Consider the following 25,950-nt stretch of genomic DNA (forward strand, 5'->3'; position numbering starts at 1 on the left):
TCAGTGCCTCGTTGTGCCGCTCTCGAAACTAACGTCCGCATGGAAGCCCGTATCGTCTGCATGATAAATCACGTTCTGGACGCGTCCATCTGGCAATAAAATGTGATATTGACCGCGTGTCACGCCATGCAAATCCCTATTTTGCTTGTGGCCAAAATCGTTGCCAGTATGGAAATCACGTATGCGATAGCCAAAGGCATACTTTGAGGCGTACTGATGCAGCTGCAATGAAGAGCAGAGGGGTGGATACCAAGGGTGGGAGCGGGTTTAGTTTAAGCTAGTTCAATTTGAGTGCATATAAATATATAAATGAACATATATATGGTATAATGATAAGCCGATAAGTTCCATTGCCAAATCTGACAACTCGTGCGCATGCCGAAATGAGCATGAAAAATGCAAAATGTATTAAGGCCACTGTCGTCTACAGTGAAGACTGGCAACAACTTCAACAGCAACAGCAACAACGCTGGCATTTACAAATAAAAAAATGAAAGATGTTTGATAAGACGAAGTTTGTATGCACTTAATGTATAACTTCAATTATTTTTTTTAAATGTGTTAATTTGATGTAAATTATTGATATAATACTGAGAGCTATCGATTGCATCGATGACGCAAAATATCGAATTAATTGGCTTGGGATGGTATCAATAGGTAGCCTCTTTTCGATTAAAGGTGGCCCTGCGAAACAAAAATAATTTATTTGGTTTCTTTTTTTATAAATCTTTAAAATAATTATTCACATTTCACTTTATTCGAAATAAGAATCTCAGTTCTAAGTTTTTTAAGTTGACGTTAAATTATCATCTAAATCTAATCTTATCTCTTCTCAATTTAATCAATTAATGTAGATTTACAAAATTGTCTTTTGAAATACCTCTCCTAAACTGTACCGCGCTCAAAAGCCAACCTAACCATTCATAGGGTATAACAATGCAGGACAAAAGACAAGGAAGTTTCAGAGTTTGATGGCGGGTGTCAGATATTGTTGTGCGTGTGTGTATTTGCGGGTGTGTAAGTGCGAGTGTAAGCGGGTGGGTGAGGAGGTGCTCGAAGCTGACTGTCACTCGCATGGCGCCTTACTATGCATGTGATTGTAAATTGTATTGAGGCAGGCGTGTGCTTAATGAAATTTGCAACAATATAGAAAAACGACGAATGCGCCAATATCGCCAACAACCCATGCCACGCGGTGGCAAGCCCCTTCCCGACCCCACCGCGGCGTGATTCCATTTCTGTGCGCTGCATAGATTTGTTTTGTAGATGTCATCCAGAATTTTGGTGTTGCCTTTTTATTGTAAGTATTTTCGCTGGTAAACATTTCAAGATGAAATAAAATATTTTGCACACATTTTAGCATGTTATCCTGTGTGCGCCCGCGCTTGTATGTGTGAGTGTGTTGGTGTTGGTGGTTTGTGTGTGTGCGTTTCCGTTTCCTGAAACTTGGAAATCTCGTTGTCGGCTCGACAATTGTCACAACTTTCGCTACATGTTTCGGGGCTGCTTTTGTGGTTTCTGTGTGTGCGTATGTGTTTTTGTGGGGGGCGTGGCAAACTTTTTGATATGTTAATGAGTTGTAAATTAAGTTTAATTAAGTTACATTGTTGTTGCCAGCCATTTTTCTTGTCAACTGCGGCGAAGGCAGGCAAAACTCAGCATGCCCATGCAAACTTTTGGCGCGCTTTGGCAAATTTATGTGTTTTGTAGCTTTGTGGCATAGAAGAAACGTGTAGGGGGCTGGTCGGGGAGCTCTTCAAGTTATTCTAGAGTGTTTCGTTGTCATTTGTATGCCTCACTCGGCTTAGGCAAGACTTGATTGCAACTAAGAGATCTGTTCGTGAGTGAAAAACGAACTTAAGAATCTCAGATATTTCTAAAGTCGTAAATCTGAAATAAATTCTTATATTGACTTGGGGCTTTTCATCTCTATTTTCACTTTTCAACTGACTTTCTGTTTAGTTTTCTTGTTTTTTATTTATAAATTCTTTCAAATACCTTAAGTAACAATAAATAGTTAACTGCTCAAGGAATTTCGTGAATTTTTTGAAAATCTCCCCAACTTACAGAATTAAAATTCACTGGTATCTCGCTTCTCCACTTTCTGTTCATTCTTTCTCATCTTTAAACCGCAAGTGCATTTAATATAATTAAGAATTTCTGCGCTCCAGCAATTTGCTAACATCTGCGCTTAAATTTTTATCGTTCTTCCCTTCTAATGAAATGTAAAAAAATATTTCTGCAGCCCGCGCATTGTTTCTGCATAGTAGTTTGCAGGAACAGGAACGGGAACGGGAATGGGAACGGGAACAGAGCGCGGCGAGTCCTTCATTAACAGCGCGGCAAAATGTTAATAGATTTTTGACGTGCAAAGCTGCACCAAAACCACATTGCATGGTTTTTTTTAAATCATCGGGTAAAGTGCATGCTCGACTAATAAAAACCCTCTGCACAATAATATATAATCTACACATGTGAAAATATAAAATCTACGATCAAAACGAGTTAAAAAATCCAAGAAAATAGTGAATATGTTCCTACAAAAAAAAAAAATTACAATTGTTTTCATTCCTTGACACCAAACGTATCGCCCCTCTGCATCAAAATACTATAGGGTATATATATTGTCATAGACAATAAACCGCATTGTCAGCGAATATGTAAATTTCTTTTGATTTTTTTCTTTTCTATTGCCGCGGCATGGTCAGGGCAGACAAGCAATTTATTACGAGGTGCTGCAGTCGGAGAATTTCATTACAAATTTGATTTGATTAAATGAACATAATTACAATGCAGATGAAACATGATGAGAGCTGGTCAAACGTCAACCATTCGCCCCCACCTCAGCGAGCAGGTGTAGGGCCTGGCACATGGGGGAGGCGGCAAGAATACTTCGCTCATGTAAGCACTGGTCAATGTTTGCCTTTCAAAATGTGACATTCGGTTGGGGAGAGAGGAGGCAATGACTAAATCACATCACGTGCCATATTGAAAAAAGGGCTTGCGTACACATATTTTTTGTGCCAACTGTAAATCAGCATTCGTTTGATGATGTTGATCAGAGCTGAAGCCCAGACAACAACAGCAACAGCAACAACAACAACAACAACAACAATGTTGACGATGACGATGCATTTTTTCTGTGACTGTAAATTGACTTGCCATTAGATGCAGACGAACAGGCTATATATATATATATAGATATTTATATTTGTAGGTAGAGTAATGTCAATGTCAACAGGACGGAAGCAGGCACTTGGCTGGCTTAAGAAAAAAATATGACAAACAGTTGGTCTCTCACGGAATTTATTAGAAATTGCCTTTGGCATTGGCTCGGACATTTCGCAGGCACTTTGGGACAACACATTTTGCATTTAACACGTTCCACCAAAAGTGCTGGCGAATTGTGAGCCGAGTCGAGTGCAAAATGCAATTTGAGGCCATAATACGTGAGTTCGTTTAGTTTTGCTCAGTTAAGTGCGGGTGGAATGGTGTACTAAGCGCCCGCAGAGGACTGGGTGAGCACAGTGGGACATGGGTAATAAACATTAAATATCATATAAATTTAAAGACATGGGTTATCAAGGAAGCTGTAAGCTTCTTGTAAGCTGTAATCTGTGTTTCAACTTTATTTTTCAGCATACAATTAAATTAGTAATATTCTATAATTGTAAATTGGTGAGTTTATTTTAAGTGGGGTTGGATGAAGAAGTTTCTTCTAGAATTTCCTGGGTCGATGGATTATTTGTGTTGCCGATCGATTTCGCCCACGGTGCGTTGGGGTCAGCCTAAAAGTATGCATTGGCAATTTGAAAGTGTGATGCCAAGCAGCTTTTTGCCGCGTGCACACAGACCTCACAACTTTCGGGAAAGCGATATGCAGTCACAACTTATAAGTAGCTCAAGACCCTCTGCTATGCTAGCAACAACCGAAGGTCCCAGTTCAAAACAAGTTGCACAGCAACTTTTATAACTAGACGCGTTTTTTGCCCGTTTTTCGCACTTGTTTTTGCACACATTTTAGTCGATGGGTGTCGGGTAGGAGAGGTGGACGGGGGCGGGGCTGAGCAATGCCTTTGACGCACTGAAAATTATATGCCATTGGACGCGCTCAGGCTTTTATTTCTTTTGATTCGCATATAATCAGCATTGTTGTTGATTTTCATTATGTGCTCTGGATTTGAGTTTCCGTTTCAGGCAAGTGGCGCCCCTTTCCCCCTGGGTCCAGGCCATTTGTTAGCCACTGCGTGGCTCATTAAAATCGTTTTGCTTTTGTTCTGCCTGCGGCTGCCTCTGCCGCCCGGCCCCACTGCCTTTTGCTTTGTGGTGCTGTTTGTGGTTAACTCATTGCCGCTGGGCAGGAACTTAACTCAACTCATCTGAACTCGACTCAACTCAATTCGCTTTCATCATTTGACCGCAAAAATCAGCATGCGGCCTAATGATTTATTTTGCTTATCGACTAATTGAATTTATTGTGATTTTGACAAATTTTCTTCCCTGAGAACTTTTGTGGTTAGACCACTCCTCGAAATTAAAGGAGTTTTATATTACAAATTCTTTTATGATTAAATGTTGAGAAAACAAATAAGTCCCAATATAAGTGACTCTTCTCTTAAAGCTAAACGTATGTTAACTTCATAATCAAATTAAGCCGCTTACATTTAGGAGAATTATTTTTAATTTAGTGACATAAGTATATTAAAATGAAATCAAAGGTAACTATTCTATTCGCAGTGGAAACTTTACTAGTGGTATTCCTAAGAGGCAGGCATAAAACTCGCTCGTAATACTAATCCGTGTTGGTAACTAATGTTATATCTATGGCAACCTCAGTGCTTCTTTTATTATTCACACAATTCGTTTAAGCGCTGTAAAACACCTCGCACCGACCACTTCCCGAAACCTCAAGGGGCTCATGGGGAAGCAGAGAGCTGAGGAAGTGAGATAGAGCATGGGGCTTAGGGCTGGGGGAAAAGCGGAGGCATCAGTGGCAATTGCAGAAGCGGCTAGCTGCATGCTCATTTAAAATTGAACAAATGTTGGCTTGGTCACTCTCTCACTCAGCAACACTCAACAACACTTACACCCGCACACACCAGGGCACACTCGCACACTCGCAGATGGGCGGCCACAGGCACCACAGAAAGCCGGTCGTTGTGGAGTGGACCAAAAAAGCAAGCCAAATCGCATTTAAATGGAAATAAGTGTTGTGTCCAAACAATTTACAAAAACCAATTTTACAATGTAATGCGTTCAGAGTTGGCGCATCAGCCAGCCAGCGTGTGTGTGCCTGGTCAGAACGTGTTCAACAGCAGGCTATGAATGTCCTGACGTACGTCCTGACGTTGGCGACTCTGCGGCGCCTTTTGGTCGCCGCTGCCACACGGCAGCCATTGACACAATTGCCAGCAACATCACAGTCCAAAAGTTTTGCACACAGTTATGAGGCTAGGCGCTGATTATAGCACCAGTTCCCGAATCAGTGCCAGCTTCAGCTTTGCCTTTCAAAATTGTTGTATAATTCTTGCGGAGTCGAAAATGTTGGAGCCAGTGCAGCAAGTGGTAAAAATTTTAAATGCAATCTCCGAGCCCTCCCCCCCCTTAGAAAAAAAAACCCGTCTCACCCACGGCAGTCCCCTGCAGCCACACACAGTTTTTATGGCTGGCTTGTTAGCAATTTTCGCTCGAGTTATGAGCAGGATGCGCATTTTGGGGGCTTATAGGTGGCCTTTAGTGGTATGGCGAGAGGGGCGCTTAGTGGTGGCGGAATGGGGGTGGTCCAATGCTAACCAAAATTGAGTTATCAGTTTGTTGGCTCTGCTAGCAAATGTGCTTGGGCTGATTGCGTGACAGCAGCTGCTGCAGAAGTTGAAAAAATAGCGTCCAACTAACTGATTTGACAGAGGAGCAGGCAAAATGTCAAACTACGTGATTTTTATGCGAATGTGACAGTCGATACGCAGGCGGAGAGAAAGAGACAGAGAATCAGAGAGTCATATCTATATAGTGAGAGATAGAGAACAAAAAAAAAAAACAGGAACAGAAACAGGAGCCAACGGGCATTGGCATGGGTACAATTTTTTATCAGCTTCTTCCTCGGCCCGCTTATGTAGAGATATATATATATATATATTCTTTTGCTACCGAAATATTAGCCTGCAGTTGAGTTAGCTGAGTTTCAGCTGCGGTTTATTATGTGAGCGAGTGAAGTGAAGCTAATTTAAAGTCAATGTTGGGCTAGGGCGAACTTTTGGGCACTGCTGAACTAGCGTTAAGTTAATATCTGGATTGCGCCAGGCAAATGATTTTCCAGGGTCTCATTTTGCATGCCACTTGAATTTAAGCATCGCAGCGTAAGCCAAGAAATTGATGAGCGAACGCTGAAAATAATGGCAGGGTCAGGCATAGTGTACTCCAAATGTTTAAGTGTTAAAGATAATAGTATCACAAAGGTTATAGGGGCAAGTTTAAAGTAAAATTAAGTTATGTAAGATTTGCATAGATAATATAGTTTTTCGTTCTTCCCTTATACAGACATCAATACATAGTATTAAATATTACACATTTGCTTAGTTAAATAAAAGTGAAGCTGTCTAGTCTATGCTATAATAGTAATAATAATAATGGTAAAATACCTAAAAATTATAATAAAAGAAATACTAATAAATTTACTATGAATAACAATATTTTGTTATAATAATAATAGCTTCATTTGGTATCAGCTAAAACTTTCAGAAAAGGAGGACTTCAATATTTTTTTTTTTTTTTGTAATCTTTTTTTTTAACATGTGCAAACTATCATCCCAAAAAATAGATCCTGTTTGCTTATATAACTTCTATAATAGAAGAGCCAAATATCAGCACTTAACAAATTACTTAACTATTGTATATTTAGTTTGACTTCGGCATTTTTATCAGTTTTTAATTAATATTTCTTGTAGCACTTTATTGAGTCATTGTTAAATTATTTGCCTAAGCCAACTTTGACAAAGCCTAAAGAGCACCCACTATAAATGGCACATTAGGAACATATGCTGGCGGATGTGTGCTCGAAAACCTTTAACCCGGACTCACCCCTGGTTGGAAGAGTGCTCGTAAAGTAGCTTCAACCTTTTTCTCTCCTCTATGTGGCAAGTCCCCAAGCTAAAACCTTTTGTCGAGTGCTTTCCAATGCCAAACACCAAGCTAAGCAATGCACATATGTCCTCTCCCGGCGGGCTCCATTAAATAAAAGTTATATACCCACCGCTCCGGAAGGGCCCCAACCAGTATTTGACAAGGTCTTTTCAACATTTGGACGAAAATGTAGCTCCACAATAAGAAAACAAGAGGAAAATAATAATAATAAAAACAGCAAAAGGGTTGAAATAAAAATGGAATTAAAATATGTGAGTTAGTCCCCGGAAAATATTGCACCTGCAGCTGGTCACATTGGACAGGCTCAAGCAGCAGCCCAACACACACACCCATCTACACACACACGCACACACATACATACCCAAACAATTTGAGCGGCCATTACCAACCATTTCGACCACAATAAAATGACAAATGCCCGAAAAATCTGACCATGTTCGCACACGTTGCCAAATGGTTACGGCTACAGAGCCCTGCCTCAGCTCCTGTTCCGTATGTAGCTCCTGCTCCAGCTTTTGTGTGGCAGCTGCTGTCAAACAAGTCCCGTGACGAGCATTGCAACGGCATGTCCAAAGTGGAAGAGTAGGGGCAGTGTGCTCCAGACCAAACTTGAGCCTAACAAGTGTCGTTTGGCTGTCAGAGCTGGACAGACAGACAGGCAGCCAGCCCGGGCAGGCAGCAGGCAGCAGAACCTGGCAGCTTGCCTTCATGCTCATCAGGCATCGGCTTTTGAGAGTGTGGAAGGGCGGGAACAGTTTTACAGCCAGTGAACGGTGGATGCTAAGCCCAGCGCTGACGACAACAGGGACAACCAGGCCTAAAGCCTATTAAAAATCATGCTAAACGGCAGTAAAACAATGTGTGGACTGGTCTGGTCAGTTAGGGTATGTTAGCCAGTTGGGAGAGGTGGATCTGGACTTGTTTACTGCCTGCCTGCACTTTGGCACCCTGTTAATGCGCATTAACAACCAAGTTATGTAAGTGGAGTTGCCGTTCGCTTTGTGCCAATAAATAAAATTTAATCAGCTTTCGCAGTTGCCAATTGAAAACTGAAAATCAAATTAAATGACGAGTAAAATGCCATCGAATTTTGTTGCACGGCTCGAAAACAATTTTAAGTCGATTTGCGACGCGAATCGCGCAACTGACAGCTGCAAATCGTGCTTTGGTTATTGTTGTTGCTTGTTGCAGTTGCACTTTTGCCTGTTTATGGCATGTTGGCAACAACGACGTCAACTTCTTAGCTGCTTTCTTTTTTCGCTCCTGTCTACAACTTTGTGCTTTCCGCTCGCTGAATTTCTCAGAATGTCAGTGGCAGCTGACTGGAAACATCCGCCCCCTTACCCCTTCTCAATTGCAGCGAACAGCTCGAAAGGCAACATGTCTTATGCCATAAACGTAAATATATGTAATAGGTTAATAAAGATAATTTATGTTACATTTATGCATAGTACTTAAAATTCCCCCTAGTTCCTAGTTGTATAAAATATACTATTTCGCATAAGAATTATTTATAAGACATTAATTGTAATAAAGATAATAGTATTAGCTGCCAGATGTCGATGTTCCATAGATGCGAATTATAATTATTAATAAGAAATTAATATTAATAAAGTTAATTACGAGAGTAACAGTTATAATACAATTAAAAGGATTATAATAATAATAATAATATTAAAAAAAAAACAATTATTATCATAATTATACCTTTAATGATAATGATAAATAATGTATTTTGTATTTCCTTTTCTAGTTTAAACTTTTTAAAATTACATAAAATTAAATAATTTAGTTGAACTTAAATTATATCATTAACGCTTTTAATTCAGCATCGCCCAGGGATGACATTGAAGGCATTCATCCATTTAAATATATTAATAATAATTGAATTTCCCATTGGGGGAAAAAAAAAACAATTTTCACTCAGTTTCAATTTCTCAGGAAATTTTTTTGATCAACTCATCCTTGAAAATTTACCGACCTAGTTAAGGCTTGGAGCTGCTACAAAATATTTATCAGATGTATTTTAGTTGCTGGCCTGCACAGAACAGACTTCCAATTTTGATTTAATAACAAAAACTGAAAAAAAAACCTAAATTATCTTTTGTGAAACAATTTTTTCTTTTCCTTTTGTGATACTCAATTCTGGCAAGTCGTGTCAATAATTTTTTTTATATCCAAATTCCAAATTTTTGTAAAGAATAAATTAATCTCAAGATGAAGCACATGAACCGAAACACCGTGCGCAGCTTCCTGAGCCTGCGCAGCGTTGCACGCTTGATTAATGTTCGTTATGCCTGTGAGACTACAACCGCTGGAGCCGGAGGCAAGGGTGTAGTGGTCGGTATTTACCTGAAGGAGGGCGACAAGGATCCCAAGTTTACGCCAAGCGGCGAGAAGCTGAACGACCGCACCAGCGGCAAGCTAAGACAGCTTATCTGCGAAACAAAAGTGGATGGTCGTCTGGGACGTGGCCGTGTCTTCAACAACATTGACCCTGACTTTAGTTCTGTCGCCGTTGTGGGCGTGGGCATCGAAGGTATTGGCTTTAACGAGCTAGAGATGCTCGACGAGGGCATGGAGAATGTGCGTGTTGCCGCAGGAGTCGGTGCACGCTCTCTTCAGGAGCAGGGCTGCCACATTATCGCTGTTGATGGCATGGACTATGCAGAGCAAGCGGCCGAGGGCTCGTCGCTGGCTGTTTGGAGATTTTCTGACAATATGAATAAAAAGAATCGTATGATAACTCCCCGCTTGGAACTGTACGACTCGGCTGACATGGACGGCTGGACGCGTGGCATCTTCAAGGCAGAGTCCCAGAATTTGGCCAGACGTCTCTCTGACGCTCCAGCTAATTGCATGACGCCAACAATGTTCGCCCAGGCCACAGTAGACGCCCTGTGCCCCTGTGGCATTACCGTCGAAGTACGAACAATGGACTGGATTGAAATGCAGCGCATGCATGCGTTCCTTATGATTGCCAAGGGCAGTTGCGAGCCTCCGGTACTACTGGAGATCAGCTATTGCGGCACTGCGCCCGAGGACAAACCAATTCTGTTTGTTGGCAAGGGCATCACCTTCAACTCGGGAGGTATCAATCTGCGCCCTTGCAAAGGCATGGATGAATACCGCGGCAGCATGTCTGCAGCCGCTGCGATCATTGGCATGATGCGTTGTATCGCGGCTCTCTCGCTACCCATCAATGTGACCTGTGTCATCCCACTGTGTGAGAACATGCCCTCGGGCATGTCAGTGAAGCCTGGCGATGTGGTCACCATGCTGAATGCCAGATCAATGGCTATTCGTGATGTGGACAAGGCTGGCGTGGTAGTAATGGCAGATCCCCTGATCTATGGACAAACGACATACAAACCACGCCTGGTAGTGGATGTGGCTGCCCTAGGCATGGGCGTTAAGAAAGCGTACGGCGGCGGTGCTTCTGGCATATTCTCAAACTCGCATTACGTTTGGAAGCAGTTCCAGCGTGCTGGCTCCCTGACTGGTGATCGCCTATGGCGCATGCCCCTCTGGCAATACTACAAGAAACAAGTGAGTGACGAGACTGGCTACGATCTGAGCAATGATGGTCGTGGCAATGCCAGCTCTTGCTTGGCAGCTGCTATTCTCCACGAGCTGGTTCCTTGCGCCGATTGGGCTCACATTGATACTCGAGGCACAGGCTTACTCACAAAATTCGGCTTGGTTCCCTATCTGACGGCTCGTTACATGACTGGCCGCCCCACGCGCACCTTGGTGCAATTCGTGTACCAGATGGCTTGTCCCGAGATCAAGTAAGGCGTCGTCTGTATTGTTTGTGAACAGAATAAATTGTTAATATGAGAAAGTGAATGAGAATTAAACGTTACTGTATTCGAGCGACTGTTACTATCGGCCAAAAAATAAATTCTATAAATTAACCGAATTGTATATTACTATTTCATTAAGACACCATCCCAGCTGAATACAGTGAATATTACATTTAAGAACAACATTGTATGACCAAATGTGGCATCAAACAGCTATACCATAAAAACACTGAGCTCCTAATCCTCCTTTATCCTCTGGATTGCTATATCACTATCTCTGGGAAGCATTGCCAGAGTTATCCTCATCGAACTGAACATATTAGCAAAACCATAGTTCATCTTAAGATTGCCATTCTTGCTAGTTAAACATTTTTAATATTTCAAAATAAGATTTGATTGGTCCTCTAACATGAGGCCGTTCAGCTGTAAAAGCGCTAGTTAAGCCACTCACATGTTGTCGACAATGAACACATTGGGCCACGACGCATTAGGGACAATGGTGGGACAATCAGTTTCACTCGCTTGTTATTTTCAATGTATTTGGTGGCTTCAATTGAATATATTCCGTCAGGGCTTCAATTAAATTTTTTATTTTAATCATAGTTGCGCGCATATTCTTGGCGTATTCATTGATTCTACCTTCTTCAACTATTCTATTTATATTATATATATATTACACGATACTTGGGCTTTTATGGTTTCTCTTTGCATTGTCACAATGTACATCTTAAAGATACATTTCAATGGACACATGCACATAGTAAATGCCACTGCTTTCAGTCTGGGCATAAAAAAAGCATTTAAATTAAATGCAAGTCACCGTCGTACCGCAAACATGGCGGAACTTTTGCAACGCTGAAAAAGAAATTTTAATTTCGCTCAGACGAGAAAAAAAAAAATAGATAAAAATAAAAACGAAGATAACGAAAGTAGAATCCAGAAAGTTGCCGCCCCCAAATGCAATCAAGTGCACACGAAGGCGTGGCTTTGCCTTAAAAATTTGCTAAAAACGTTTCAAGTGCTCGAGCTGATCCAAAAGGAATACACATCGTGTATACTCCCCCTCGTACATCTCGTATCAATTGGGTTCGGTGCGTCAAGCGGGGCAGGGCAGACAATGCCACAATCTACAGACTGCAGTCTGCAGTCTGTAGTCCGCTTTCAGGCGCATCGCAATGAAAGACGAAGTCGTTTGCATTGCTTTGTGGCCGCAACCAGGTAGCAGACGGCGCAAGGTTTGAGTTTGGGTTCGGGCTAACGACATTGAAAATGCTTGTCGAACTTGAAAATTATTCGATTAAGTGCATTACCGGCGAGACATGGATCGGCAATCAAACTGAATTGCACACAGTCCCTAGCCCAAACCCTAGTCCCAGTTCCATTCCCAATCCCAGTCCCATCTGTGGTAACGCTGAGCGAGGAGTGGGGCTATGCTGCAGGCGCTTCATTGTTGTGACTGCGACATTGTCGTGTCTGGGGAGTTGCTGCCAGTTGTTGCTCGGGCAGTTCGCCTTATTTATGTTGATTGTGTTTTTGCCTATGCCAATCAATGGAGCACACTTTCGGGCGCATTAAGCCTTTGTGGCGCGCCCCAAGGTATGCTTTAATTTAATGCATTGTCATTGACAGGCCTTTCTGGCACGTTGAAGCCAGGCGTTAGCGGAAAAGCTGCAATTGATTTCATTCCATTTTCATGTTAATTTTTATGCATTCATAAAACTGGTAGGAGTGGCCTGCAAAAAGGCTGTGCCAGACAGAGGGCCGATATAATGTAAATACATATATTTATTTACATAAAAGTCGCTTCGTAAGAAAAACTTGTACCGATTACATTTCGAACGATATTACCCGAGACTTTTCCCGAACTTTTTTATTTTATAATAGGAAGAGAGAGTGGCGTTTTAATTAATCGATTACATTTTAGCAAAGGAAGGCATTTTGTAGTATCGAAATATATAAGTAGTAGCAGCTCGTAAAATCATTCGAAATCACTTTCGAAATCGAAACGAATAAAATTAGAAGTTAATTACGAAACAGGAAAAAAGAGCCGCGCAGTAATAGAAATTTAAGAGGGCTTCCAAAATTAATTATAAACTGGAGTTGGCACTGTTTTAAGACCGTCGTGCTATGTAACTATCGGACCCGAACAAAAACAAAATCGAATTTGGACCAGAAATTTAAAAAATGAATGACCACAAATATTTGTTATAGCTGTCCCATCTTTATGTTGAATGGTTAGTGAGAATATCAATTATATTTTGGCTATTCTACTCACATTTATAATCCTAGCAAAGCTTATAACTATCTTTAAAAAAGATTTTTTGTACCCAAAGTTTCCCTTTTATATTTTAGAGATGAAATATTTGCAACTGTTTTCTTGGATGTATCTGGGTAAGAATAAATGTTATGTTATATTATCCCCAAATCAATAACTCGCATTAAGCTTGCCAATTCCTTAAGATCTAGCACTCACCGCCTTGTCGTCCTGGCTGTGCACATAGTGCAAGCCATTTGCAATCTTATCGGCCTCCAATTCAGCTGGCAGAGATGTTGCCAGCAGTCCGTGATGATGTGTCTGCGTTGGATGATGCACGATGTGCTCGACGGTGGTTAACGGCTGCTCATCGTGAACGCCCTCGTAACCGCGCGACAGCCCGTGGCCGGGCGAGAAATCAATGAAGGAGCTGGGCGTGGGAAGTTTAGTGGCAGCAGTGCTGGGCACCTCTTTGAGCTGCTCTTTGACATCGTTGTTGCCCGGCTCCACAATGGGCACATACTGCTTGGTCTTGGCCATGCCAATCAGTCGGCCCGGCTGCACGCCCAGCGAGCCATGTTCCGTTACGGTTAGGGTCTTGAGTGTGGCAGTTGCTGGCGACGGTTGCTGCTGCGGATGGAAGAGTATAGGCGCAGTGTTGTCCTGTGGGCGTGGATCTTGCATTTGAGCCACCAGCAGCTGCTTTGGCTGTCGCTGCATCTTCGCCTGCATCTCCTTGGCCAGCAGATAGGTAAGCCCATGGATTTGATCGTCGGGCGACTTGCCAATCAGTGTGGACAGCTCACGAAACTCTGGCAGTTGTTTGTAGTGCTCATTAATGCTATCCGCGGATGCATGGTACTCGATCTTGATCATTGGCGCTGTAGAGGGACTGGGCTCCGCTTGAATCTCATATTTATACTGTTCAATAGGTCGACCGTAGATGGGATTGGCTTCGACCAGCTCTGATTGCAACGGATCCGGCTTCGATGGACGAAACTGTGGTGCCACATGTTGCAGCGACGGCTCAGCTGCAGCTTCAGGTGCGGCCAACTCAGCGCTGTAAGTGTGATGCACTTCCTCTGCAATGGGGGCGGTAGGCACTGCTTCTTGCACCACAATGGGCTGTACTAAAGTGGGCGCGACAGGATAAACCTTGGCATAGCTCGGCTTGTACACATAACGGAGCTGCTCCACAACGGGCACGGGCTGTATGTGCACATGAACTGGCTCCACCGGCTTGGTGGCCACATACTTCATATACGCAGCTGGCTTGGGCACATACGAGATGGGCTTGACCTTGAAGTGCTCATAGTCGCTCTTCTGGGGCGGCAGGTACTTGATATACGCCTTGCCGTTGTTCCCCTCCTTGATCAGCTGGGTGATGACTTTCTGCACCTCGTGGGGCAGAGCACTAAGCGACTTCTTCGACTTGATGTGCGTAGCAGGCGCCTCCTTGTATATATACAAGCGCTTGGACTCAGCTGCGGCCTCGCCAGACATGACCATGTTGTCATCGACGCGCGTCTCCTGTGTGCCACCGATTGCCGTCTGATTTTGATTAGTCGGCGCTGCGGCTTCCCTGGTCAGTAGGCTGGGCAATGTCAGCTGCTTGCTGCTGCGCTGCAGCGACGCGGGCAGCGATGACTTCGCATCGGCCAGCTCAAACTTGAGCAACTGCAGCGGCGCCGAGCGCTTGGAGCGATTGGTCTTGCGTGTGCGCAGCTGGGACCTTGGAGCTGACTTCTCCACTGGTGCTGGCTCCCTTTGCATATCCAAGGCTCTGGCGCGCTTGATCAGCTGTGCAGTAATTGCATCCGGCTCACGTGCATCCGTTGCCTCGAAAGGAATCATTTGCACCTTAAAGTTGGCCGGTTGGCGATTGCTAGCGGATCTTCGTGACCGATGTGGCTTCCGTGTCCTCCTGCTGCTGGCGGTGCTGCTGGCTGGCGGCTGTGCCGTGCTGCTGGCTGCGGGCTGCGCCTTGAGTGAGCGATCCTGATGCTGACGCAGAAACTGCTTCAGTTCCTGGCTGGGCTCCACCGCATCGCTGAGTTCAAAGCGCAGCATGCGCGGCGCAGTGGGTAGTTGGCGTTGCTCGCGCTTGACGCGTGGATGAGCGAGCTGGGAGGGATTCGCTGGCTGCTCGTTGTACTGATTGAAGGCAGCTAAATAGCTGTCATCGTTGGGATTCTCAATGTGTCGCATGCTGCGAAAGTTGCGTTGATCGAAGTAGCGTTGCATATCCTAGAAGAAAATGTACATGAATTATATTAGGTAAATTATATTGGGGGTAAATTATACTGGGAAATATAATAAGAATTAACCTGCTACTCATTTTACAGTAAAAATGTTAAGGTAGAAGAGTATAGTTGTTGCTTCTTTTTGTATGTAAAATAGTATGCCACATATCTGACATTTCCATACGCCCTATACCTCTATGAGCTTAAAATAAATGTTGGTAATTTATTGGACAAACTTACCTCATAGCTGGCGAATGTGTCGAGCGAGGGAAAACGCTGCCAGTTTTCCAAGGCCTTGGTCAACGATATATTCAGGCCAAGCAACAATAGCACCTGAAAGAAATGGAGAGTTGTTTACGTGCTTTACTAATTGATTAACTGCAATGTTGGCATTCAACTTGAGAGATCAAATAGCTGTGTTTTGCTATTTTTTGCATTTGTTGAACTTGCAATTCGCCAGAGTATTTATTTTTATATTTATATTTATATTTGAGCGCTAAGGCCATAAATAAACCAATAAGCTGCCCACCTGCGCCTGCTGTCCGCCACTTTCACTTTCGACCGGCCAGGCCAAGTGCTTGCTACATTTGGACGGAAGCCGCTGCAACTGCCACCCGATGCTCGATTCTCGGTTGCATTAAACCCGTTGCGCACGCGCTGCAACCGTTGACCGTTTTGCTGCTTATTTGCGCCACGGGGTGCCCGGTCTCCCGGCTCACGTTACCCGTCCCCTAGCCCAACCCATCAGATCTGCCTGGCTTTTGGCAAGTTCATTCATGTGTCTGGTCCCACTTTCACATCAACTACATTGAACTTGCGGCGCGGCTTGGCTTGGCTTGGCTTTGCTTTTATGGTCAGTAAACTTATTGACCAGTTTGTGGATTTCAAGCATGGGCCAGCATCGAATTGCACCGACTAACTTTTGGCTTATGCAAGGCCACTTATGGTATCGCGACTATCTCAGGTTATGTAATCTCGGCCAAGCAGCCAATGGGGCTTAATAAGTGATATTACATTTCTTTCTTTTCAAGAAAATCTGATCCTAAAATAAAATTTGTTTGTATATTATATAGTTAACCAATTATTATTGAATTCAGGAAAATAGAAAACATGTTCGGTTATTATAATAAATTATTGCTTAACGAAATATGTTCAATATAAATTATCTGTTAAAATTTTTAAATCAAAACTTGGGCCTATAAATGTGGAAACTCAGTTTCATAAGCCCGAATTTTAAGCAAGGCAATGGCTCATCCCACGAACCGACCCAACGGATAGTTTTGTTGGCTTTGTAGGCTTGTTCTGCAAACCCTATTTAAATAAATATATTTATTTGTGGATGATCTGCTTATTGCTTGGCTCGACTCTTTAAATCGGGCCTTGCTTCGGCTTATAAAAATAGCTGACCATATAACTAAAATAGCTTTATAGATATCACTTGATTAAGTCATGGGGATTTTCATGCGCTGTGTCTCTGCCTCAAAGTGCCGTTATTCGCGCACACGGGACGTTGCCTTTCCGTATAGTCAATGGCCATTTAACTAAGCCCCGCGATCCAGATCCAAATGAACTGTCAACAGTCGTTAAAAATGCAACCGCGTAAACATTTAACGGCCGTTAAAACTGCGCCTGAGTGAATTTTTATGAAGTTGCCAAGCAGTTTCCACCTCACCCACAGCCGTGCCACCTACTCTAGCTCATGGGGCACGCCTCTAATGCGCCTACCTGGGCTGCCAACTTGTCGCTCAACCGTTGAGCCCTGCGCTCCACTTGTTGTTGTTCTTCTTCTTGTTGTTGGTGTTGTGTGTCGCGAGCCGAGCCCTGCACTCGTTATCCTTCTGGCTTCTGTCCCCTTCCCGCTCCTCCGCCTCTTGACATAAAATTTAATGCGCTTTCTATTTAACACTTTGATGTTATGGGCAAATAGCGGGAGTTGGCGAAGTCGCAGGAGCGACCAAGCGGATGGTCTCTGGGCGTAAAATGTGCTTTCGTTTCGTTTGGGCCACGCGCGGGCAATTTTAAAATTCAATAGAAAACTACAATAAAAAATTGTTGTTATTCTGTGTTGTTTTTGGCCAAGTAATTGTAGTTTCACTGCACAGTTTTTATGGCTTGAAAAGCGCTCTGAAAACTGGTTAACAATTTTTTATGACTTTTGAGCGACAAAAGATTGTGAACATCTTTGTCCATATCCATCGCTTTATGGTTTTAAAGGTTTGCTCAATATTAATTTTACTCTTAACATGTTTTTTGATTAAATAAAAAAAATCAAGCCAGATATTGATAGTCTGCAACAATTTTTCTTCTTTGGAGATTCTTAATTGAAAATTTGAACACTTTAAAAGCCAACATTTTGATGTGAAAATAAAATCTAGTAATGTGATTTGACATTGTAAATAAGGAATTATATATTTTAGATTAAAATGAAATGTAAATTTCGAAATAGTTACGAGATGTTTGGGAAGAAATTTTATTGGTATTTTTATACCCTGAACCCATTAAAAATGGGTATAAGGGTATATTGTATTTGTGCAAAATCCAAATGTATGTAACAGGCAGAAGGAAACAACTCCGACCCCATAAAGTATATATATTCTTAATCAGCATAAATAGCTGAGTCGATCTAGCCATGTCCGTCTGTCTGTCCGTCCGTCCGTCCGTATGTATGAACGCAAGGATCTCAGAACCTATAAGAGCTAGAGACTTGAAACTTAGATGTAGATGCTCCTAGTTCCCGCGCAGATCGAGTTTGTTTCCGATAATCGAAAACTTACTCCGTTTCCAAGCAATCGATAAAAATATATCGATATCGATATCCTGTTTTTTTGGGCAATTTCGGTAAATAATAAGAGCTAGACTCACCAAACTTGACATATAGCTTCTAAAATATAATATATATATGCATTTGATGTTGGAAGAAGAGGGTTCAGGGTATCCCCTAGTCGGGAGCTCTCGACTAGAACCTCTTATTTGTTTATTTTTTCTAAATGTCACAAAATTTACATATTTGTCAGTATGTTTTTTTATATATTCCATGCTTATTATGATAATTTATACTTCTCACTTTGCACTTTATACTTTCAAGGAGTTCTTGGGTTAGCGTTTTTCTATTTTGAGTGTTAATTGGAAAATCTTGCACATCCTTGGAGTTTTCTAGCGCAGTTTCGCAATTCATTGTCTGCTGCCTTGCTGGTTTTGTTTGTGTTGGAAAACCACGAAACGCGTGCAGGCCTTTTTATTAACTTGTTGTTGCAATTGTTTTTGTTGCCTTAATTTCACTTGCAAATTGTTAGTTGTTTTTACTGCTGCTGCATCGCCCAACAAGGCGGAAAAACGTTGCAAGACAGTTAAAGAAATTGGGCCAGGCAAAAGGAAAAACTTGGCTAATTGTTGCTGGCTGCATGCAACTGGCAAGTGGCGAGGGGCAGGCACTGTGTCCAGAGCTAGTCCAGAGTTCGATGTTGGCTGCACAGAACCAGTTTTTCCTTTCGCTCTTTATGTTTGTATTGCAGTACGTAACGAAAAACCAAAGTCAAGTTCAATGCACATAAAAGGCTGTTAGCGATAGGAGCCAGTGGTCAGGGAGCAGGGTGGCAGGGTGACAGGATGGCAGGGGGCAGATGCATTTGTCTCAGTCCTGCCTGGTGCAGGGACTCGGGCCACAAGGAAACGCGCTGTTGGAAAATGCACAAAAGAAATGTGAAAATTGCCGCAAAGTTTCCATCCATTTAAATTGCAAATTTCCAGTTTCGATTGCAATTGGCAAATGTTTTTCTTTTCTTTCTTTTTTTCTCCCATTCATTTTTTGCGCTTGTTTTTTTCATGAGAAGCTTTTGGATTCGGACCGTCTGTGGTTAGATAACCATAAACATTTTTATGAACGGGTTCCGAGAGGTCATAAAAGCAAATGCCACAGGAGTGTGTTTTGGCACATGCGAAACTTGCGCAACACTCGAACCGAATGGAATCGAATCGCAACGAATGAAATGAATGCAGCGAATGAATGAAATGGAAAGCATTTCGAATATTTGCTTTATGTTTTTACGGCCCATAATTAAATGAGTGCGGCCAACGATATATCTATCGCAAAAAAACCAGTACAATTGTTATTGTTGTTGTTTGTTTTCCGGCTAATTGAAGTTCAAGTTTCCGACGTTTGTACAGGTAAAAAGCTCAAGAGGGGGCGTACTTCCGCGTGGGAGGAGTAGATATGTGTAAATAAATTATACAGAATGCCCAGACATATGGAACGTCAGTTTCCGCTGCTTCAATAAGCCCCATAACTGTATTTTTAAGCAGTCGGAAAAACTGTACCGCTGAGGCGGAAAAGCGCATCACCTTCAGCATTTTAAGTATTTTCAGCATTTTTCCAGCTCACTCATGACAATGGGTCGTTGAGGCTTTTAATGAAAACTTTTCGACACTGGATTTTTCGGACTCATGTCGTTTTCACGCCTCAATTGCAGTTGTAGCAGCAGTTGCTGTCACCCCGCCCTGGCGACCCACGTCCGCCCATTCACCTGTTATTTATGTGTGTATATTATAATTTTTGGCTCAACCTTTCGTACTCACCATGCATATGGGACCGCTGCTGGGGCAGGCGCCAACTGCAGCGCCGTTTGCCATTTTCTTTGCGCGCGTTTTGCGTGCGACTTTTGTCGCTCGGCTGTCGTCGGAAGTGCGACAAATGAGGCGTCAAGCTGTACGTTCAACGATGTGGCAGCTCAATTTGCAACGTGTTCCCTTTCTTGTTCACTTTTTTTGCAAATTTTTATTAGCCTATAAGGCAAGTGCAAAATACTTAACAGTTTAATGGGCGTTTTCGTTATATATTTTTACTTGTTCCATCAGTATGTAGATTCAGTTTGATAGTTTTCTTTTTATTATTAATATTTTCAATTATGCCACTTGCATTTATTTTATTATATTTCTCCTTTTAACAAACGTTTTACTTTTAATATTAAATTAACCAACTTTTGTATATAATATATTCATTTTTGTTTAATATTTATACAAGTTGTTGTCCTTGGCTTTTGTCGTGCTTCACTTCATAAAATGTATTATAAATTTTTCAAAATAATTTTTTTAGATGCCTTTGGCGAGCATTCACGAAAAACAAACTCTGTCTATTTAATTTAACTTTAGCTTTGAGCTTTGTTTAAACTTGGTCCGCGGCAGTCGTCGCTATGGCGGCCGCTTCGTTCGTTGCTCATTTATTTAATGCGACTTTTAATTTGAGTTGAGTTTTCTTTTGTTTACTTTTGGCGCTGCCTTTTCAAACTGGGAGGAAAACCGCACGCTTGCGCGCTGTTGCTGCAACTGTGCCTCAAATTTTCGCGCCACTTCAGTTTTGTGTGTGCTTGCAGCCTCGCCATTTCCACCAAGATCCCAGCCAGTTTTTCAATTTTTCCAAAACTCGTCGTCGCTGTCGTCGTCGCAGTTGCAGTTGTCGCTGCTGCAGTTGTTGTTGCTGTTGCATTTTTCATTAATTTTTTTTTTCGAGAGAGTTTAAGAAGAGGGCATAATTCAATGCTGATGCGACATGGCATTGAGCCAAGCATATCCGAATTTATAATACAAATTATAATTTGAATGTATATGTATGAGCTCGCCCGCCCCTTAGCAAAAATATGCATGCAATGAAATAAAAAATTGTAAATGTGGCGACTTCATGCTTATATCGTATTTAATTTATTTCAATTTAATATTGCTTTTCTCCTTTTTATTTACTCTCCAAATATAAAACAGATAAACTATAGTTATTATATATATTTCTGCTGTAGTTGTAGCGTTTAAATGTGTTAAAGAAGATAAATATATATAATTATAAATGTAGAATCTCAGATACGAAGCTTTGCAGTGTGCTGTACTCCACGTTCGCCATGGCAAAATTATTATAATAAAGTATACTCTTGAAGGCATATTAAAAAAATTGTTGTATATTATATTTTACTTTTGAAAACATAAAAAGATGTTGGGACGTGTTGTCATATTCCTGTTAAGTCAACTGTTAATTTTATTAAATATAAAATAAACTGAAATAAGAAATTGTATTTCGTGGAAAAATTATACTGAACCTATTTAATATATTTTGTATATGCTAACAAAGTTTAATTAAAATTAATGTAATAACAACATTTAATTAAAATTCAAAGAGCAATAATTGCCTCACACTATTAAAACCTTTTTATGTGTAGGATAGGATATGATAATAGAATATGATAATATGTCGTATGAATATATTTAAAAAATGAAATGATATCAATTGGTATATTTTAGAAGTAAATACAATTAAGTATTAATAAAAGGGCATGCAAAATTCGTCTATTCGTACTAACTAACTCAACACTTGTTTATTGCGTGCATTTTGAGCGGACGGTCGTCTGTATTTGTCTTTGGCGAGTCGCATTTTTGGCCATGGCTTTGGCCAAGTGCCTGCAAACTTATGACCATAAACTTTTCGTTGTGCGAGCAGTTGTTATTGGTGTTGTCGTTTTTGTTGATGTTGTTGTTGTTGTTGTCATGACTGCCGCCGATGTTGCTTATGTTAAAAAAATTGTATAAAGATATTTACGCGGATTTGCGGCTGGTTTTAATGCGTTTTGGCTGAGCTTAGTTGCATAATTAATTTGTTAATTACAACAAGTTGATTACACCTGCCGCATGCTCCACGCATTTCCTATGCGATTCAGCGACACCCTTTGCATGTCTGATTATATGATTAATAGGAAGAATTTCGAATGCTGCGGAAAGGCCAGGCCAGGCAATTGGCAAAACAATTGGCACAGGCGCGCGCGCGCCATGTGAAAGTTCAACGCTTATGCAACAGGCAGCCGCAGAAAAACAAGGCACAGCCAACACGTTGCAAGCCGTCGCAGCCACGCACGCGCCGCGCCTGATGAAGTAGCTGGCAGATTACTTTTATTGGAAGCAGCCGCTGTGAGATTACTGGAGGTTTCGACTTGAGTTATCGTTGTGGCGCATCTGCGGCGACAGCGACGATTAGTGCAAGTTTTGGCGCCGAAATAAAGTCAATGATTACGGCCAGAGGGGGCGGTGGAACTTTCACATGGCTATTGTGGCTGAGGAGGCAGGCAGAAGGCTGGTGGTGTACGTTGCATTCGAAATTGAGTTATTAGCGTAAGAGTTATAAGCAAGACAGTGGTGTAGTTAACAAGGGGCAAAGATGAGTCTTATGAATAAATAAATGAGAATTCTGTCTTCCGGTCATCTAAAATGCTGCAAGGTGTTTTATAAATATTTGTATGCATAGACTTTTAGGTAATGTCGAGGTATTTTGAACCTCTCTTTTAACATTGGTATAATTGTTTTTGCATAAAGAATTTTTGGAAATTTGTTCATATTCCAAAATAATGCCTTAAGATTTCTTCTAACTAGCTGTAGCCCATTTCATATCGAGCAGTTCTCTTACGTCTAAGAAAACAATTGGTCACATTCTTTATTGGAATGCCCCCTCATAATTCCAACCCAGTACGCTCTGAGCCCCATAATTGCAGTAATCGTGGCAGATTTACAATCTCGTAATAAATTCAAGACACACACACGGACACAGATGCGCATTTGGAGGCAAGAAGTAAACTGATGCTACCCCATGTTCCTCCGCCCCCACTGCCCCTCTTGCAGCGTAGTCAGTTGTTGCAGTCGCAGCTGCAATAGGCGGAAATCTCACACAGAAAGTTGCATGCGGATGCAGTCGTCGTCGCCGTCGTCAGCTCTGCTGGTGCGGAAGTTTAACCAACTAACAAAGTGACTGAGACTGAGCTTCAGATGACAACGGAGACGCAGTCCAAACACTTTCCTATAAAGCAGCCCGCCCCCCTTCTAACACAACAACGCCTAACGCATTGCAGAGACAACAACAAGTAGAAGACAAACATTCACATTCATGTGAAACCGGAGGGAGGCGACATTTTGTGGCCAAATGTGTTTTGCTTGCTGTTGATGCTGAGGCCTAGTGCGTGCGATTTAATTGTCGGACATGTGGTTGATGCATGGTCATGGTCCAGTTTTGACAATGGGACCAGTCCCGCCAAACCGCCAATGCGCCAGTCGCATCCACTTAATCGCCGCTAAATTGTTTTGTAATTTTTGATATTTTTAAACTTGGACAGTTGGTCATTTGGCTACGAGGAAATAGCTGCGGTTTTATTTTGCGCTCATATCTATCTAGTCTGTCAATGCCGATGCGATCGGTTTGTAAATTTTAATTGAGCCGTCTAACGCTTCCTTCATTGCCAGCTTGGATGCTTGGATGCTGCCACGTTGGCTGTTGTTGCCTTAATTGTCTGCCACTTCCCGTTTTCGTGGTCGCCCGAACAGCCCCGAAATCTAATTACGCCACAGCCACATAGCCAGTGTGCCCAGCGCAGCCCAAAAACCAACGAGCGCAGCAAATTGACAATACAATAAACGTGGCCGAACAGCACGAACGGGGAGGCGTTTTCGGGGGTTTCACTGGCAACAACTGCAGGCATTTATGGGTGAGGCGGCAGTGGCAGATGAAGGGGAGTGTCACACATGTGCGGCAGTTTCTGATTTATGAACACAATTTCCAGTTTGACAATGAGCCGAGTAGATGGCACCCGCTTGGTCGACCGCCTCATGCTCGGATCGGGATTCAGTTACGGATTCGCCTGGCACGGGAAGTTGCCAAAGTCCTTTGCTATCTGGGCGACAATGCAGGCCAGTTAGTTTATGGCATCGCACTTTGCCCATTGCTAGGTGAGTTATGTTAATTGAGATTTTCGAGCCGATATAATAAGAAATAGCAGCTGCGCCTGACCAACGTTTAAAGGTCGTCTCCTAGCAACTGCTGCAGTTGCCGACCCAGGATGCTCTTCCCTATTGTACGCATTGCCCAACTAGTTGGTCAATGCTTGGTCATATTTCAGGACTAATCTGCCAACCCGGTTGTCACTGAACTCACATAAAAATCAGCAGCAAAGGCGTTCGCCAGACAGAGCGGAGGAAATACGGAAACGATAGCACGACAAAGTTGCTTGAGGTGGTTCAAATTCACTTGGACTGAGGCAAGTAAGAAAATATTCCAATTATACCATATACCAATTATATTAGTTATTATTTTATTATGATTTTTCTATTAATTTTTACCAAACCTCCTTTTTACATTTTAATTTATTTTCTAATACATTTCAATTTGAATTAAATATATTTTTTAAATATACACATTTTTCAAATGTATTTGTCAGAATTTAAATAATATTTTCGACTTATTAAGAAATTTAATATTTATAATCGCTGTTTTTTTATGGCTATAATAATAATAATTTATAAGAATGTTTCGTTTAAAAATTTATATTATTATTTATTGTCATATTTTCTTGTCATGGAATAATATTTAAAACTAGTCACAATGTTTTTATAGCATTTTTGAGACAAAAGCCACTTGCATAACAAAGCTCTCGAGGTCGGAATTCAAAATCTAAGCTGCATAAATTGTTTTACTTATCTCTTCGTTAGGCCAACAATTCCCAAACAAACCAATTTACTCTCAGAGCCAACAAAAAAATAGACTTAATATTTTTGTCCAAATTAAATGGAAAATTCGTATAAATGTGCTCGGTAAATGCAGAAAAATCCACTTTATTTCGGGTCTTATAAATAATCATTCTCTTAATGTCATTGCGAAGATACTTAAAGGGTTTTCAATCAAAACTCAGCCGAAGCCAGACTGAACGCTGTCTGATAAATGTGAATACTGGGAGAGGTGGGTGGGTAGACAAGCGTGAGGGCAGGGCAGGCAAGAAGGCCCATATGAAGTCAACTGAAAACTCATTTAAGGGTCCATTTCACAATGCGGAATATCACAACTGAGTAGTGAGGTGTGAGAGGGAAGGCTTGGAGGTGGTGCAAGGAAGCAGCCAAAGTTACAATAAGGCAAACAACAATGCCAATGTGTGTGCGTGCGAGTGTGTGTGTGCCTGCAGTGTCCAAGAGTCAACTTAAACTGATGGGAGCCTGAGAGAGAGAGAGAGACAAAGAGAGAGAAAACGAAGGAGAGGGGAGACAAAAAGCCCTTGCAACATTGAACGCTGCCTCTTCGAAACAATTTGCCACTTTAATTGCCGCAATTTTTTGCCCATTTTTAAGTCAAATTCACTTGATGGGCTCTTGCAACATTTTCGTTATCGTATTTGTTGTTGTTTTTTGTTGCTGTTGTGCTTGTTGTTGCTTTCAGTTCTGTTCGATTCGTTTTGGTTTGTTTGATTTTACGTTATTGTTGCTGTGGCTTTTTCCAACGCCTGACTGCCCCAACCAAAGGCAACAATTGTGAATTTCTCTGAATGTCTGACCCTGGCTCATGTGTCGTTCCATTGCTTATTGTCTCTGCGACTGCCTCGCCCTCCCACCTACTACCACTCCGCCCTGCTCCACCTAACATATTTAAGTCAAAGTCCCACTCCCAGCCTACAGTTTCAGTCCTTGTAGCTGTGTGTGCTCTAAAATGCTTTGTAATTGCAAACAA

The 25,950-nt window shown here is 41.9% G+C and overlaps 2 protein-coding genes across 2 annotated transcripts; one reads left to right on the top strand and one right to left on the bottom strand.

Annotated features, from left to right (window-relative positions):
• Positions 1-20,069, bottom strand: LOC115758049. Its single transcript, XM_030698563.1, has 4 exons — positions 20,016-20,069; positions 15,684-15,776; positions 13,420-15,447; positions 1-222 (listed from the first exon to the last, which is right to left on the bottom strand). The coding sequence occupies exons 1-4, from the start codon at positions 20,067-20,069 to the stop codon at positions 1-3; spliced, it is 2,397 nt and encodes a 798-aa protein (XP_030554423.1).
• Positions 9,206-11,063, top strand: LOC115757840 (cytosol aminopeptidase). The gene has a single exon (XM_030698272.1). The coding sequence runs from the start codon at positions 9,358-9,360 to the stop codon at positions 10,933-10,935; it is 1,578 nt and encodes a 525-aa protein (XP_030554132.1). The 5' UTR covers positions 9,206-9,357; the 3' UTR covers positions 10,936-11,063.
• Positions 20,070-25,950: the final 5,881 nt, after the last annotated feature.

The sequence above is a fragment of the Drosophila novamexicana genome, unplaced genomic scaffold (assembly GCF_003285875.2).
Source record: "Drosophila novamexicana strain 15010-1031.04,08,12 unplaced genomic scaffold, DnovRS2.1 tig00000121-arrow-pilon, whole genome shotgun sequence".
NCBI classification, from domain to species: domain Eukaryota; kingdom Metazoa; phylum Arthropoda; class Insecta; order Diptera; family Drosophilidae; genus Drosophila; species Drosophila novamexicana.